Here is a 17,591-nt window from a genome sequence, read left to right as displayed (position 1 = left end):
TTGTTACAGGAAGATCGCCAGTTAGAGTAGTATTATTGCTACCACCAGTATGCTCGTAGTGTACTTACCAAATTATTCTTGACAGGTTGGTGTAGTGGGCAGAACTGGCGCTGGAAAATCGTCCCTAATTTCTGCATTATTCAGATTTGCATTTTTGGACGGTACTATCACAATTGACGGACTGGACACGTCGCTGATAGCTCGACAAGTAAGTTTTATTTCTTCTCGTTTTATGTAATGCGCGATGAAACTTTAGGGAGAATTGTAAAAGAAAGTACATAGTCCTTAAGTTCATAGATTCCATTGTGTTACGACAATAAAGCGTTTCTATTTAAGTAAATACATGCATGAAACTGTGTTAACTTATGTTATACATTAATATTATTATATTTATTTATATTATATGTATTATTATTATGTTTTAAATTAATTGAAATTAGTACAATTGTTAATTTTCGTCAGGCTTGATTTACATATTGGTTACGTTAATAAAGCGCGAGTTCATATTTATATTTGCTACTTTTGCGTTTAGTTACAAATGTATTGAATCTCTAAATGTACAAAATTTTGTTTTTTAGGATCTCCGAACCAAAATTTCTATCATACCTCAAGAGCCAGTTCTATTCTCTGCAACAATTCGTTATAATCTAGACCCGTTCAATGTGTACAGCGACGACGACCTCTGGAGAGCACTCGAGCAGGTACGAGCGCACGGTATAAATCACACCAACATATTTTCATTGCACTGGACTGCTACTACTACCTACAACCTAAATTATATTTTTTCCAGGTGGACATGAAATCTGCAATACCCTCTCTGGATTTCCTAGTAACAGAGGGTGGATCTAATTTTTCTGTAGGGCAACGGCAATTGATGTGTCTGGCCCGCGCTGTACTCAGATCGAATAAAATTTTGATTATGGATGAAGCCACTGCAAACGTAGACCCTCAGTAAGTAGAAGTCTAATTTGCAATGCATTAAACGGGCTTATTTCATTTTACGAGTCGCGTAAAATGTTGTAATCAATAAATAAGGCGTAGTGCCACATTTAAATGTTCGAAGCTTTTTAAGGGTGGAGGAATAAGCAGTCAGAAAAAAATCCTATTATAAAACTACTAGCTTCTGCCCGCGGCTTCGTGTGCGGATATTGATGACGATAAAACCTATCCTATGTCCTCCTATGTAGCATTTATAGATTTTTGATTTATTTCTCAATTAGTATTAAATATTTTTATTACAATCGAATATAAAGATGAATACATCGAAAAATATACATAAGTGCCATAATCGTTTAGAGGATACTGGATATTATTCATATATAATTTATATTTAAAAAATAAGTATTTTTATTTATAAAAGTGGTGGCATTATAGGTATTCATTGTTTAGGTATTCCTACGCTGTCTTAACGAGTAACATTTTCTTTGCTTGGAGACGGAAGTCGTTGATATTAGTGTCGCTTTAATTTATTTTGGCAACTTATTGTACAATTTCTGAGCTGGAGAAATTGTACAAAACAGAATTGTACAATAGCTGAGTAACTTATTGTACATTATCTTGGGGGATTTTTTAGCAATGTTCAATCTACATTTTATTGGTCTCGGATTGTCTAGATACCTTGTTTTTCACTTTGATTTTTTCTTACATATAACAATATCTCATAAATATAAGTTGACACTGATGTTCAAATTCCTAAGCTTTTAAAATAGTCCCTACAACTATCTCTGGACTTTGCGTTAGCCAAGATTATAATTGCACATTTCTGCATTTTTAGAAGTCGCTCAAAATATGCATTTCCCCATAACAGGATTCCATATAAAAGGATTGAGTGCACATATGCATATATTAATTTAGTGTACAAATATTAATTTATTAGTCTCTACTAAGGTTACATAGGCATAATCGGTAAATATCTTCATAGTATTATTTATGGAGATATTTTATTTTAAAAATATTTATATTAGTTATACTAGGTACTTTGTATGTACAGCAAGAGCTAGTGCGAGTATATATATACAAAACACATTCAAAATAAGTCTGTACATAGTTTTTAATTTATTTTCAGGACTGACAATTTTATACAGAAAACGATCCGTAGCAAATTCGCGTCATGTACGGTGCTGACGATCGCTCATCGGCTCAATACCATCATGGACTCGGACCGCGTGCTGGTGATGGACAGCGGCGTGGTGGCGGAGTTTGACTACCCCTACCACCTGCTCTCCGACCCCAACAGTCGGCTGTCCTCCATGGTCCGGGAGACTGGAGACTCGAACATGGCTCGTCTGTTTCAGATAGCCAAAGATGCCTATTTCCAAAGTAATCTGAAAGAAACGCTTCATGAACTGAATCCAAAGAAAACTTAATAGCAAAAGGGGAGTCGGTTTGCGCTGTTGTCACGCTGATTCGGAACCACTCTGCGTGTAAGTGTGACAGTATATGCACAATTGCACATATCTATCACCGGAGCTACGTGCGGATGGAAATAGGCATCCATTGTGAAAACCGCCACACTGACTACTCTGTACAGAGTACTAATAAAATAGTTATAAATATCGACTTTACTAAAAATCTATACATTTTACAATGAATAAATACAATTTTTACTTATAAATGCCTACTTGTGACTGTTATATATGAAAATTTTATGCAGAAGCGCGAAATCGCGATACATCGATTTTGAATCCAAATTGGTATAAGATAATTTAGATTATATTAACCGAATTATGTTTTTTTTTAACATATGGTATTCCACCCAAGTGTAGGAGTACTAGACTTTTTGTATGTTCCTAAGTTATACTAACCAAGGTTATATTGATTAATACCATTTAGGCAGGTAATTCAGTATTTTACCATTAGAAAAATTAAATTAAAATGATGAAGCAGCTTTTATTCGTTTTTAGGGTTCCGTAGTCAGCTAGGAACCCTTATAGATTCACCATGTCCGTCCGCCTAACCGAGGGCAATTTGTTATAGATAATCAATCCTACAAAGCAAAAATCTAAAAAAAAAATTTTTGTGTACCTCCCCTACACCTAGTAAGGGGTTTTTTTACGCTTCAATCTTATAGTGCGGGGTGTCGTCGGGTAGGTCTTTAAAAACGAATAAGGATCTTCAAGAATATTTTTGATGAAGATGTATTTTAACACGCTTTTATTAGGTCGACCTGTATGTAACTATGTAATGGAATCTAAGGTAACTAATTTAACCATCTGCCAAGGATCGTAGCGTCATGAAAATTGGCAGCTGTTTGTAGCTCTGATGACAATACAATAATATGGTACTGTCGAACTGTACCCCTAGTGTAAATTTGATCGACATCATAACGTGACGAACGCGTTTGCGTTAAGTCTCATTTTGTATAGGATTTTGAGTTTCCAAAACGTCCCGCTTGGCGCGCTCTTTCTAAATCCAATACAAAATGAGACTAAACGCAAACGCGTACGTCACGTTTCGAAATCGAATTTATTTACACTAGGGGTACTGATCTAATGATGGAGCCGGAATATATGAACTGGAACTTCATGATGAAACATTATCATAGCTGAGTTTGGATTTGTTATAAAAGTCTTGTAATCATCTTTGACCACGATTAGGTTTCAAGGTCTGATGATGACGCCGGAAAGGTCACGTAATGGACTTTGAACACGAAAGCGTGTATTTCTAGAGTTTCTAAACTATTAATTTATTCAGAAATAATTGCTAGGAAAAAATGTGTATTGAAATATGGGTCTACAAAATATACAAAAAAAACTATTGGTCTATTGTGACGGATGAATAAATACGGAACCCTACACTGAGCATGGCCCGACATGCTCTTGGCCGTTTTTTTCGTGGTTGTAATCTGTTTTTAATCGTGGTTGTACATTTCCTATATTATTATATCAATACTTTTCGTAGCTTTAAGTTAACAATAAAGAAAATGTGGACTAATATGAGTTCTAACTTTGAATATTCAAAATTTATTTGGCATAAAACTTTTTCCCCAGTGTGACGACTGATGAATTAGTAACTATATTAAAAGTACAAAAAGTAGTAAAAGTAGAAAGAACTACCTATATTAATATCACTGCTTGGTGACTGCTAACCATCAGGCGGGCCGTGTGCTTGTTTGCCACCGATGTAGTATTAAAAAAAATAACATACACATATGTAACTATGTAATGTGTAGACATTACATAGTTACATATATTTTCGATTTTTCGAGTTATAATATAGGTTTATATGACACAAGTTTACTTATGACGCCTGCAGTTCCAGAGGCGTTACATGCGCGTTGCCGACCCTAACACTCCGCACTCCTATGAACTCTGACAACTTTACTCACTGGTAGGAATATGTTACTTTTGAAGGTTAAAATGCCGCTCCCGTGTGTATGATGATCCCGTGTGAATGATATATGATCATTGTCAAGAGGGCGCCGTTAGTCTCATGTATAGGGTGACAGTTCAGTTAAGTATGAAAAATTTAGTTCTAATGAAATTCCGCAATATGGTGCGTGATCATATATTACTGGTCAGGCTTTACTTAACGTAGACAGGTTTTAAATAAATATATCACATTAAAGAAGTTTTATTTAATTGTAGGGCATGTTTCAAATACATTATAACTAGTACATTATTACGAGTACAGAGGCCGTGAGGTGACTAGAGGAGGAGGAATAAGAGGCAATCCCTTATTCACCCTGAGGTATGAATTGTGTTTTGTATTTTTCTGAAACAAATGCACCGAAATATCCTTTTTAGTTCAAGGTACTCAGGATTTCTCGGTCTAACACAATGAGGCGCAGTGCCCTGCAAGTGCTGAGTGTAGCGCGGGTGAAGCGCGGACACCATTAGTAGGTATCACCACTAGGGCCTAACGCGAACTACGTTCGACGTGTTGCCTCCCTGTCACACTTACGTACCGATTTATAAGTGCTACAGAGAGGCAACACGTCAAACGTGGTTCGCGGTAGGTCCTCAGGGGCCTACCGCGAAAATCGAAAGTCGTCAATTGCGGGCATTTGTCTCTGTCACTCTCATTACGTCTTAGTGAGAGTAAAAGAAAAAGTTCCCCTCAATTAGCGAATTTCGGTTTTCGCGGTAGGCCCCCTGAGCCGGCACACGTGATTTGCGGCGTCGGAGTACTATCCCGGCCTAGGCCAGCAATACTGTATCAAAATCTATTGGCAGCAATCTAAAGCACATAAAACATGATGTAGTCGATCCGCGCATGTTGGAGAAAAAGTGTTTTGTATTTGTCACATTAAAATTTTAAATAATAAAATTTCTAACCTGCTAATTGCCTTATACGATGCTTTGTCATTTGCGATGTTAATATTAGATTTAGTTCCATCTAGTTTAGTTGCAAGGGTATCTCATTCGATTTAAAGCTTGCAGACAACGCCGACGAGAACGCTGACGATAGCGGTGACAACGAATCAATTTGTAAGCTAGGCTAAGGACAACCAAAAGCAACCCTGCCAAGAAGAGTAGGGGTTTATATTTTTCGGCGTAAAATAGCAACGTGTCATCCGTGCAGTTTTCACAGCAGAAGACGTTAAAATCTGTGCCTTCGTAAATGGTCATTATCATTGATATACACTTTTAATCTTGAACATTTTCAGGTTGATTCTTTTTAAGTTGTTATTTCAATCGTTTCATTGTTAAGTTTATTTAGCTTGTCAATAATCAAAGAAAACGCCATGATAATGTCAGTCTACTCGTAAAAGTGCAAGAAGGTTTTAGTAGATGGATTTAAACGAGTCCAAAGAGTAAAATAAGTATAAAGGCTGGCGTCCACTAGGCTCGCCGAGGCGATCGCAATAATTCACCTCCTATACATATATTATGAAACTGTGTCCATTGACGAAGAACCGCGGCGCGTCGAATTGAATTTAGGTACCATTAAGGTATAGAAGGCGAATTATTCTATATCTCCTATCAGACTTGTGCATGTAAAATTATTAATGATAATGATCATAGATGGTAGGATCGTATAGATGTGCTTTACGCGTGCGCCTGTGAGGGACAGAACAGAACATACGCAATACGACAAAATTAAAAACACGTTTTAGCATTCCTGACAACATACCAAAAACAACCTACGTAATTTGGTCGGGTTATCTGTTACCCACTATAAACCATAGGTACTTTTTACGGCAGGGAATAAAAAAATGAGACTCTGACAAGGACAAACAATTATACTACTACTGCTACTCCTACTCCTACTGAAAGATACTTAAGACTATCCCGTTCGGTTATTTCCCCCCACCGCTCATGCCTGGTCCAGTTATACTAGGTTCATGTTAGCGATATTATTCGTTCAACAGTGGCAGAACGCCTTGCCTAATCTATGGCTGTGAGACTGGCTAGGCCGCGTAGCCAACGTTATAATGGTTAACACTCTTCCATATTAGTGCGACTGTGACATTTCCGTTTCGTTCGCTACGGAGCGTGAACGATTGGCACGATTGGCACGCTGACCAGCTAGCATGAGTTGCGTGCGACTTCATACATCTTGCTCGACTTCAAGTATGGAATCGCGCGCAAGAACGCAACTTATGCTAGCCGGTCAGGGGACCTACGACGAAAACCGAAATTCGCAAATTGCGGGAATCTTTGTCTTTCACTCTCACTAAGACGTAATTAGAGTGACAGAGAAAAATGTCCGCAATTGACGAACTTCGATTTTCGCGGTAATAGCCCAGGTATCTTACCAAAACCATCGCGAGTCACTTGCAAGATATTAAAGGGCAATGGAGCGTAGTATGTTAGGGGTTAAAGTATCGGATAAGATCAGAAACTCAGAGATAAGAAAGGAAACTAAGATTACAGACATACTTGCTTGCATTGACCACCTAAAGTGGAGATTGGCCACATGCTAGGCTGCCTAGTAGAAAAGAACCGGTCAAGTGCGAGTTCGTTTTACTCGCGTACCAAGGGTTCCGTACAAACGTTGAATTATCTCGTGTAACTATAAAGGAAAAATACTTTTGAACGGAAGTACCAATACTAAGTATATTTGTGTACAGCTCCATCTATCGACAAATTCGCGCGATGTAATGCACGTATGTTGCTTTTTCGAGGATAATACTCTATAGGGGCCATGCGCGTTGGAGGGTCTGCCATCTTGTGGCCTGAATCGGAACCATAAACATGCACATGTACACGTCACGTGTTTTCTTGTGCATAGTAGGTTCTGCCATCTTGTGGGCTACATCGGAACAAAAAACCCTACGCCTCGCGCCAAAAATCTGACGGCTCCTGTGCTGCCTCCTACAGTTCATGCACGCTCGCTATCATGTGAACCGATTACAAAAAATGATCTTTTATTTGAAAAAAGGTGAAATTTCAGGTGTAATAAACACACGTAAAGTTGGTTAAATTGCAAACTGGATTCGAAAAGGTTTTTTGTTAATAAAAAGTACCTGGGCGACCGAGCTTTGCTCGGTTATAACTATTTATTGTAATATGGTGGTGTATAGGTGATAATCTTAACTACATTTTTTTACTAAATTAAACTTGTCTAAAACAATAAAAATTAAAAAAAATATATAAACTTGAACATATAAAAAAAAAACAAAAGTTAGTCACTGGGCGAGATTCGAACCCGTAACCCTCGTTTAGCAGTCCGCGTCTTATCCCGCTAGACCAGACGGACAGTGGCCGGCAACAAGAAATTAGCGACCATATTCTACGACGAAAGAAAAACGCATGAAAACTCGAAAACACGCGTTTTCCCAAACATAAGACTAATCTAGATAGATTGTATACCCCCAAAAACCCACATATACCCAATTTCAGCGAAATCGTTAGAGCCGTTTCCGAGATCACAGAAATATATATATACAAGAATTGCTCGTTTAAAGGTATAAGATAAAAGATACCAAGTTAGAGGTCTGATTATATTTTTTCTGTAAAATGTATAGTAATGTTAATATTATGTAAATATTTCATAATTTTTCGTCAGTAAACTTCGACGATAAGGGAGGGGGGACGGTATTTTTTTTCACTTTCCTTCATAAATCATTTTATTTTCTCTATGAACCTTGACCTAGTCACTAGACTTTGAAATTTTGCCTCCTCTTCATATTGGGCATTTTCCATAGTTAATAAAAAAATACTTTCAATGTTAGCGTTATTCATAACTATTCCAATTTTCAAATCAAAGAGTGGTTCTCGAGAGTGGATGAGAATCGTTGCAGACAGAGCCCAATGGAGACATTTGGAGGAGGCCTATGCTTTACGGCACACCGAATTGAAAGATATACTATAATTATAAAATACTCGATTGAAATTTATATTGTTCGGAATTAATGGATTTTTTATTTTTAATTACCTGTAAATTGAACGCCTGTAATTTTGGTCGAGCAAAACAGCACAACGTAACCAACAAATATTACATCAAGGGAAACCAGGTTATTGTGACTAAAATCTGTATAAAGCTGTCTACATATATGAATGAAACTAACGTTAATCTTTAAAAATAGCACCAAAATAGTAACTGAACAATACGCGTACCAAGTAATTAATAGAATCAATGTCAAATGAATGAATGAATGAATGTGTGGAATCAGTTGTCGGGCGTCAGACCGTCAACATCTCTAGCATCTCCTGAGGATGCCTCGTAGAGGCGAAACACGTGTTGAGTTTTGTACTTTTGGTGGTGGGTTGTTATATTTATTTGCGTATTTATTTTTGCGGTGGGAGGGTGGAAACATTAATTGCATGTAAAAATACGCAAGTAAGTATAACGGGCTAGCACTGATTGACTAACACGTTATTTTCTCGCGGATTAGCAAAGTAATATTTCTTGTTTTAATTCGCGTACCAAGTAACAAAAACAACAACTTACAAATTATTTCTGGACAAAATAAATCATGACCAATTTGTTCTCATGACAGTTTCTTAGTGATTGTATTTAGGTATAAATATGTAGTGAACAATCCTTTCTCATCGTTTTTTTACGGAAACGTACGAACGCGTTATGCTATTTCAGTCAGTCTCAGTACAAAATGTACTGAAGTTGACTGAAGTAGCATGGCAAATACGAACGATCCCGAGAAAATAGGATGGGAAAGGATTATTCACTACATCTGTACCTAATTATGCTATACAGGAACCGACCAATTCCTTACTTCGAAACTAAACTGTATGTTGCTCCAGAACATGTAACATCCACATTTCCACCTACTTAGCTTTTATTAGAAAAACTTGCCCAAAAACACCTTAATTTGCCGTTTTTGTATATATCGTCGCCTTAAATTAGACCCGCTTCCCATTGTTTGATTGAGCTGAAACTTCAAATGTAAGTTGAGTGACAATGCCATATTATGGTACCTACCATCTGATAATGGCCACAGGACGTGGCCACTGGGGCTCTGTCATAAAACAACGCGACGCGCAATTGTGTTTGGGATGGTTAGAATTGTCTCGATGAGTATTACTTGCCTGTCCCTCGTGTCTTACAGGCTCTACTCCACCGACAAGAGCCATGCTCTTAAATGATGATGATGATGAAAGAAAAAACTAGTAAAAACTTGGGCCTACGCCACATCTTGGGATTAGTTGTCAAGCGGACCCCAGGCTCCCATGAGCCGTGGCAAAATGCCGGGACAACGCGAGGAAGAAGAGAGATGATGAAAGAATAGTACAGACAGTCATAAAAGCTTGTATCAAATATGATTGTTTTGCCAAAAAATAACATGTTACTTTTTTTAGTAAGTTCACAATGATTTATGAATAATGGCGTAAAATTGGTCCCCAACAATAATATAAACAGCTAAACAAATCTCTCGCTAAGCAATAATAGAACTATATTCCCAACAATAATACGGATTTGTTTATTGCTAGGTATTTCTCACTTGTGACCACATTAAGATCAGAGAGATTAGTCTGTGCCCTCAGGAGACATCAGGTTCACGGTTTGGAGGGCCATGATATTGTCAAAGATAAAATAAGAAATTAATATGATGCGGGAAAAATATAGAAATCAAGAACGGAGAGGAACACATAAAATCAACACTCACAAAGGCATGTGTGTAATTTGTAGCTATTGAATAATATTGCTATTATTTTAAATGTTTAAAAAAACTTTCCACCTATTAACAGATACCTACCACCTATTACAGCCAATAGGCACCAATTATTTTAGGTTCTGGTATATGTTCCTTATTCGCAGTCTTCGCACAAGAACTTGGCGCACGGAGCTGCACACTCCCTCCCGCTTCTTCGCACAAAGATGTTCGGCATTCGTTCGGAGCTTAATATATTTCCCACTTTTCCTACTGTTTGCGTTTGGTGTCGACTAAATGCAATACCTTCATTTTTCCCAACAAGTGGTATAGAGCCAGGATATGCCGAAGAATATAATGAGTGTCGTTAACACTAGTGTAGCGTTCCAAACATGAGGATTTTCAAATATACTTCGGGCTTCACAAGAGCAGGAGATCTTTTCACAGCAGCCCATACCTGTTGTTATCCTATCTTCGCTTTGTTGTAGTACTGGCCATTATTGTATAAGCATTATGTACCAAGTTTGCTTTTAGGATACATATTAATTTATTTAGTCATGTTCCGCGTCCATGCTTAGATTCTACATTTCACGGTACAAGCATCGACTCTCGATTTAGAGATAATAATTTTTGAAATATGACGTAGTCAAAAGTCACAGCGTTTATATTATGGAGTGTGGAATAAAAGGAGGAAAATCCCTATGTATGATAAGTGTCCATCAAAAAACATGAAATAGGCGGCGCCACAATAGGGAATATTAGACAAAACTCTGCGTAGGGGGCGCTACTACCATAATCCACCACAATCTGAGGGTCTCCCGTGAAACAAGAAAATCGAAAGTTCGTTATCTAACCTCTCTATCACTCTAGCATATTCGAGCGATAAAGAGGCAGATAATGAAATTTTGATTTTCGCTTTTCCTGGTAGGCCCTTTGTAAACAAACCATCTTGAATCTTGATGCAAAAATGTCATATTATTATCTGTGAAAACTTGTCAAAACATAGTTTAAGGTATAGAATGTATAAGTTATTCTATGGTTTACGAAAGGTGCTAGTGCTGCACTCTGGCGGCAGAACAATGAAGTAATACTACCTATACACCGAAATAAAATGTCATAATAGACCTAGTATTTATATCGACGTTCTATATACGTGCGCCCGTGAGGACAGAAACTAACCTACCTAATTTGGTCGGGTTATTTGTTGCCCCTTCCACCATTTCATCTCTATATTATTATACCTCTATGGTTCATGTAATCCATGAGCCTACCTAGCGCCACCGGAGAGATTAGGAACTATAATTTAAAGCTGAAAGCTGGTCACTTTTGCAATAGTTCTGCCATAAGAGATTTTCCCCCATTTTAATTCCACACTCCCAGCGAACGAAAAAAACATAGAAGACTAACGTCAAACAAAATATCAGCGTAAAAGTGGCCCCACTATTAAAACACGCAATAATAATAACGGACCAATAGCAACTCGTCAAAGTTCAGGTCTTGTTTTCTCCGACGAAACTTCATTTGACCATGATTAGCCAATTTAAACCACCCGAACTACGATTGGTCTATAATAAAATGAGGCGCTGTGATTGGCTGTAGCGCAGCTCTAGGTAGACGGTTTCATGCAAAATATGTAGACTAGTTTTAAATGCAATATTTTTTTATGATAATTTATTATTTTATTTTAAAGGCTTCTTATTTGTTCGTTTATTGCACGTGTTAAAAGGCAATTAAGCCTTCGAACCAATTAATACATTGTGTCGTTCATCTTATAGGGCACCTGCGACGTTTAGTTAGGTGGCACAGAAATATGTCAGATGTAAATGTATGTAAATTGGAATTTTGGATTTTACTCTGATCAAAATGAAAACCGATATCTGAGGATCCGAGAGGCCTTTTATTTACGAATTTGAGATCAAAATAAAAAAAATGCCGCGAGTTGAATTTTAGAATTTTTCATCCGATCAAGGTGAAAATCTATATCTGAGGACCCGAGCGGCCCTTCATTATGATTCTAAAGTCATATTTGGTAAAAGCACCCTCCATTTTGAATGAAACGCCCGATATCTTGAATATCACCATTTTTGCTCTTATCATGATCATCATTCATCATATAAAAGCAAACACGGAGAAATTTAAGATGTCGGGCGTTTTTGCCAAATTTGACCTCAGAATCATAATGATGGGTCGCTGGGATCCTTAGATATCGATTTTCATCTCGATCAGAGCCAAAATGCAGAAATCCAAGATGGCGGGCGTTGGTTTAATTTTGACCTCGTACGAGTATTCATTGTAAAGGACCTCTAGGATCCTCAGATATCGATTTTCATCTTGATCAGAGCAAACATGCAGAAATTCGCATTGAACACGTCGTCATAGGAACAGTTTGTATGGGAATAGTACATTACTATAGAGGACGTGAAACGAAGGGTTGCAGGCCAAGTAGATATAGACGGCCGAGCGTAGCGAGGTCGAATAGGGATATGCGGCCGGCAACCCCCCCGTTTCTCGCCGAGATTTGTATAGTGCTTTTCTCAAACTTGCAATGAAATAATTTAAAAAAATAGGATGATGATGATGATGATTGTTATTATTACTTTCGGGTTGTTGAAGGGGCGAAAATTTGATTATTTTTACGCTACGACGCGTGCGTGGTTTAGGAGATACAGCCCTATAAAGATTTCTGCATGAGTGAAAAAAAAACTTTATGGGGCTGTATCTCCTAAACCGTACGTCGTAGCGCAAAAATAATGAAATTTTTGTTCCCCTTTGAATTCCTGCAACAATATTTAACAAACACAAAAAAGAAAAAAAAAACACGAAAAAGACAAAAAAATAAAAAAAACTTAATGGCAGAATTTTGCTTATAGGTTTTTTTGGTTGAATGCCATAATTTGACGTTTAAATACAAAAGAAGGTTGCCTTACAGGCCTAGGTGTGTAAGGCTACCTGATATGTAGTATTTCCGGACCTAATTTGAAGTAAGTCATGTCAACATTTCATTAAAAGTTTGAGAAAAAATAGCATTATTGTTTTTACTATTTTCCTCGTGTTCTTTCCATAAATTTTCACCGTTCTAACCTTCCCTGGACCTAGAAATATTCCAATACCAAAATTAGCCAAATCGGTCCAGCCGTCCGCAAACTTAACGAAAAATTATAAATAGCAGCCAGATACCGGGACTTAGTAAGAAAGTACACATAAAAAACCTCCACCTACAACGGCGACTCGTATTTACTATCACAAATTTAAATTATTAAAATAACAACCCGAACAAATTAAAAATGAAAGTTTCTTAATATCAATGGTTGTTTAAAATGCATAACATCATCCCCATATAAAGCCGGTAGTGATCAAGAGAAATCAAATTAATATGATTGTAGCTAAACTATACATGAAAAGTAATCCCATATTTTTTTCAGTGTTGGTTGGAACGACTAGCACATCATTTATCCGCACAATAAGGCATAATTCTTTCGTTAAAGATATAATTTGAATACTTCTTACTATGACTGTCACAACGGGCCGCCATTTGCGAACTAAATAGCTCCGCGGCACAAAATTGACGCCCCGCCCGCTTCGGCACAATGTGTGTGGGGTCATTTTTCAGAGCTAGTTCGACATCTATGTTTATTATCAATCGCTGCACACTCCATAGTTTATATTATAGACGCTTACGCTAGATCTGAGGTTTAAAAAATAATGTGACTAACGAGTGAAGCCCGAAACACATTTTAAAACGTGACGTGACGCAACCCCACATGACACGTGTGGAGTCTAATCAAATTGTATTATTTTCTATGACTACAATCTAGAATCCAAGCTAGAATCACACTATGAACCTAGTGTAATGTGTAACGCTTTGCAAGTTTGCACAAACTCGGTAGTGAAAATGCATGCATACTTATTTGCTCCGTACATGGCTGTGGCGCCCATAGAAAATAGACAAGACATATTACTTATTTGATAGTTGGCAGCTGCCAAATAGGATGAAGATGTCGTCCCATTATAGTTCCTACATATTGTCACCACGTTGTGCGTTGGCGCCGCTTGTGTTTCCCGCACCACCAACGTCGCACATAGTCAATATACCAAAGATATATTGATTAAGATGCGTAAAATCTAAGACAGTTTCGTGCTTCGAATTTGATAGGTAAACGAGATGGCGCTGTACATCTCCATAGATTTTGCGGTAACTATGATTGTCAAAAGTTGACGTTTGACAATTCAGTGACCGCAAAACATATGGCGCAGTACAGCGCCATCTGGTTTGGAAGTCGAACTAAGGGGCCCGTTTTTTTTCTTTGCCTTTACTCTCTATTACAATCAATTCTCTTTGACGTTAAGTACACGCGGTACTCGCTTTTTCACGCCGCGCGCGTATCCCGAAAATTTGGCGCGGAAGGCTGTGTTTAGCGTTGAATAAAAAGTATAAATAATTGAGATATAATTCTGCAAGTAGCGACTTTTATATTGGAAATTTTCTCTACTATAATAATATTTTATTTATATTTCTTAAATATTAATACTTTTGAGATATTGGCGAGAAATACCTTTTTTCTGCCTTTTTTTGTCAATAACTTATGAAATTTTTGTGTGCTAATTAACGCTTTGAATAATTTTTTCCATCCATCATTCTCAATCCAATGAGGTATCATCACTCGTAATTTTATGAGTAGTATCTCTGTTTTTCACCGTTTGAACTCATCGAGTAGACTAATAAACTCCATATTTAACGTAGCACTTGCCACAAAATTTAGTCTGGTCCGACTGTACAGTGTGTAAATACAACTTTGAACAAACCACGGTAAAAAAAGGCTTATAATAAAATAAACACAGGAGTTCTTTAGGTATTTGATGTAGGTAATACTTTTTTGGTACGATATGTGATGTTTCAGTTCTTAATGAGCTGAAAAAGTGTTACTTGCGTACAACACAACACACTACACGACTTAAGTCATGTGGTCGCTACCCTATCGATTGAAATGACTATAGTATAGGTTTGTAGGACGACTTTTACATAATTTATTGTACTTATGTATGAAAATAATAAACAGTTATGAACATATTTATTTTATATTACTTTTATTAGCAATTAATTCTCAACTATCATAGACAAAAAAATAACAAAATGTTATTCTAGGAAGTAAATTCCAATTGGTTCCACCGGTAAGACTACAGGGAATAGGCCCAAAAATAGGTCATATACATTCCACGAAATTGTCGACCGCTGCCCCGTATAAAGGCATATTTTCTGCAGGTTTGCAAGTGTAGGAGTTTTTTATTCTGACATAACATATGTACAAAATGCTCAGTAAAATAATCATTGAATTGAAACATTTAAAAAAATTACCTACACGAAGTAAAATGGGTTAGTACCGGACAGCTCATGAAATGCTCCAAAATATATGTATACGTTTTGTTCAACTAACTTTTACTATACGTAAAAGTTGGCCAAGAAGTAAAGCCGCTACTACAAACATACTCCAAAGAGAAGTTATAATAAGCATCGCTTGACCGCTATAAACGCTATCGATCGTTGAGGATTTTCTGTAAGTACCTTGACACAAACCTTGATAGTCTGGCACTCGAGAACAATCAATAACATACTCGTGATAGTTTTCCTTTTAAATTTGTTACATAAAGATATTCCGTATAGTTACAACGTAGATGTATCTGAGAAAATAAAATCATAAAAAAGGCTCACAAAATAGTGCTATGCCTTTTTTTATTCGTGTCAAGATATATGCGAGAGATTTAGCAGTGATAGTTTGATATTGCCAGTTCAATATGTGGTGGGTGGCATTTAAGTAGTTCATTAGTTCTCCATACAATTTTATTAGAGCAATAAGAAAAATATATAAAGGGCTAACAAATTAGTTACCGTTGTTTCAAGAAATGGTTTTTTACTCTAAAACAAATTAAATTAAAATAGAAATAAAGAAAACTTCTTATTTTATTTTTTTGGGTTTATTTACCGAATTAAATAAATAAATTATAATCAAATGTGCATTTAACTGACAAGATGTTTAACACTTTCTGTCATGTCAACGATTGTGACATTTTCAAGTAAAGGTACTTACATAGTCGGTGTCGATTAGTATAGGGACCGTGCGCGTTGGAGGGTCTGCCATCTTGTGGCTTGAATCGGAACCATAAACATGTACATTTACAAGTCACGTGTTTTCTTGTGCATAGTAGGTTCTGCCATCTTGTGGGCTACATCGGAACAAAAAACATCACATTTACGCCTCGCGCCAAAAATCTGACGGCTCATGTGCTGCCTCCTATAGTTCATGCACGCTCCCTATAGGGACCGTGCGCGTTGGAGTGTCTGCCATCTTGTGGTCTGAATCGGAACCATAAACATGCACATTTACACGTCACGTGCTTTCTTGTGCATAGTAGGTTCTGCCATCTTGTGGGCTACATCGGAACAAAAAACATCACATTTACGCCTCGCGCCAAAAATCTGACGGCTCCTGTGCTGCCTCCTACAGTTCGTGCACGCTCCCTATCAACAACAAGTACCCGTTTGGTTGAAAACGCCACAATTGTTTGTCTTAAATGTGTCAATGTGTCATATGACTCATATGATATCATTTATCAACGTGAAGTGGCCAGTTAAGTGTTAGGTAAAAGAAGTTCTAGAATCTGTTCAATGAGGTCTCATGAACTCATTATGTAATCTCATTAACATGGTGTATTTCGGTAGTAAATTTGTTTTCAAATTTTCACCAATAAAACATCATAAAACCTATAATGTTTCATACTTAAATATATTTCAGGAGCCGAGTACTATCAGCTGTAAAAATATCGGTAGCTACCTAATTTGTTAGTGTTGTAGTCCGTCTAACAAACAGAGTAAGGGAAAGTGGAATTGTCATTATAAACGCCACATTTTCATGGAAATTTCAAATCAATGATGACTTTAGGTACCACAGTTTGTCATTGCAAATACTTCTTATCAGTGTTGGCCGAAAGTTAATTAGAATAGAAAATATTAAAAATGATTCATTACAAATTGAACCGTAAACCGTTACGATCGGTTACAGTTTACGGTTCAATTTGTAATGGTTAATTTTCAATTCTAGTTAACGTTCGGCCAACACTGCTACCTATACAGAATTAGTTTGGTTCGATTCAAACTACCTAGTATATATTCGCTTTAAGCAGGGGGATGTTCACTGTCATATTTAGCCTTGGCCATGTCGTAAAGAGCCTTGCCCATTTCGCCCGTCTCTTTGACCATAAAGTTGAGGAGGCTATTGGGGTTCTTGAGCAGGATGAAGGGGTAGTCGTACTCGGCCACGCGGCCCTTGTCCATGACGAGGACGCGGTCGGAGTCCATCACGGTGTTGAGACGGTGCGCGATCGTGATCACCGTGCACGCCGAGAACACACGCCGGATAGTCGACTGGATCAGTGCATCGGTTCTTGAAAAAAAAGTTTACCAAATTAAGTACAATAAAGTCACCAAATTTGGTAAGTGTTTTATACATTTAAACGAGCAAATCTTGTACATATATTATATATTTCGGGGATCTCGGAAATAACTATGACGATTTCGAAGAAATTTGCTATATTTGGGAGT

At 37.2% G+C, this 17,591-nt stretch overlaps 2 protein-coding genes and 1 long non-coding RNA gene across 3 annotated transcripts in view; 1 reads left to right on the top strand and 2 right to left on the bottom strand.

Moving 5' to 3' along the window:
- LOC133521770 (ATP-binding cassette sub-family C member 4-like) overlaps positions 1 to 2,759 on the top strand; it is a 47,732-nt gene extending 44,973 nt beyond the window's left edge. The window contains exons 22-25 of the mRNA XM_061856841.1: positions 86 to 208; positions 579 to 701; positions 791 to 951; positions 2,066 to 2,759. Coding sequence (XP_061712825.1) covers positions 86 to 208; positions 579 to 701; positions 791 to 951; positions 2,066 to 2,366 — 708 coding nt within the window. The 3' untranslated portion in view covers positions 2,367 to 2,759. The remainder of the gene's footprint in view (positions 1 to 85; positions 209 to 578; positions 702 to 790; positions 952 to 2,065) is intronic.
- Positions 2,033 to 6,705, bottom strand: LOC133522022 (uncharacterized). Its single transcript, XR_009799979.1, has 2 exons — positions 5,277 to 6,705; positions 2,033 to 2,324 (listed from the first exon to the last, which is right to left on the bottom strand). It is a non-coding gene; the product is annotated as an uncharacterized LOC133522022 (long non-coding RNA).
- Positions 6,706 to 15,051: 8,346 nt separating this feature from the next.
- LOC133530110 (uncharacterized) overlaps positions 15,052 to 17,591 on the bottom strand; it is a 63,161-nt gene continuing 60,621 nt past the window's right edge. Inside the window, exon 39 of the mRNA XM_061867947.1 lies at positions 15,052 to 17,433. Coding sequence (XP_061723931.1) covers positions 17,166 to 17,433 — 268 coding nt within the window. The 3' untranslated portion in view covers positions 15,052 to 17,165. The remainder of the gene's footprint in view (positions 17,434 to 17,591) is intronic.

This window comes from Cydia pomonella, chromosome 1, assembly GCF_033807575.1.
Source record: "Cydia pomonella isolate Wapato2018A chromosome 1, ilCydPomo1, whole genome shotgun sequence".
In the NCBI taxonomy this organism is placed as follows: Eukaryota; Metazoa; Arthropoda; class Insecta; order Lepidoptera; family Tortricidae; genus Cydia; species Cydia pomonella.
Note: the sequence above shows the minus strand (reverse complement) of the source record. Positions and strands in the feature narration are given on the sequence as shown.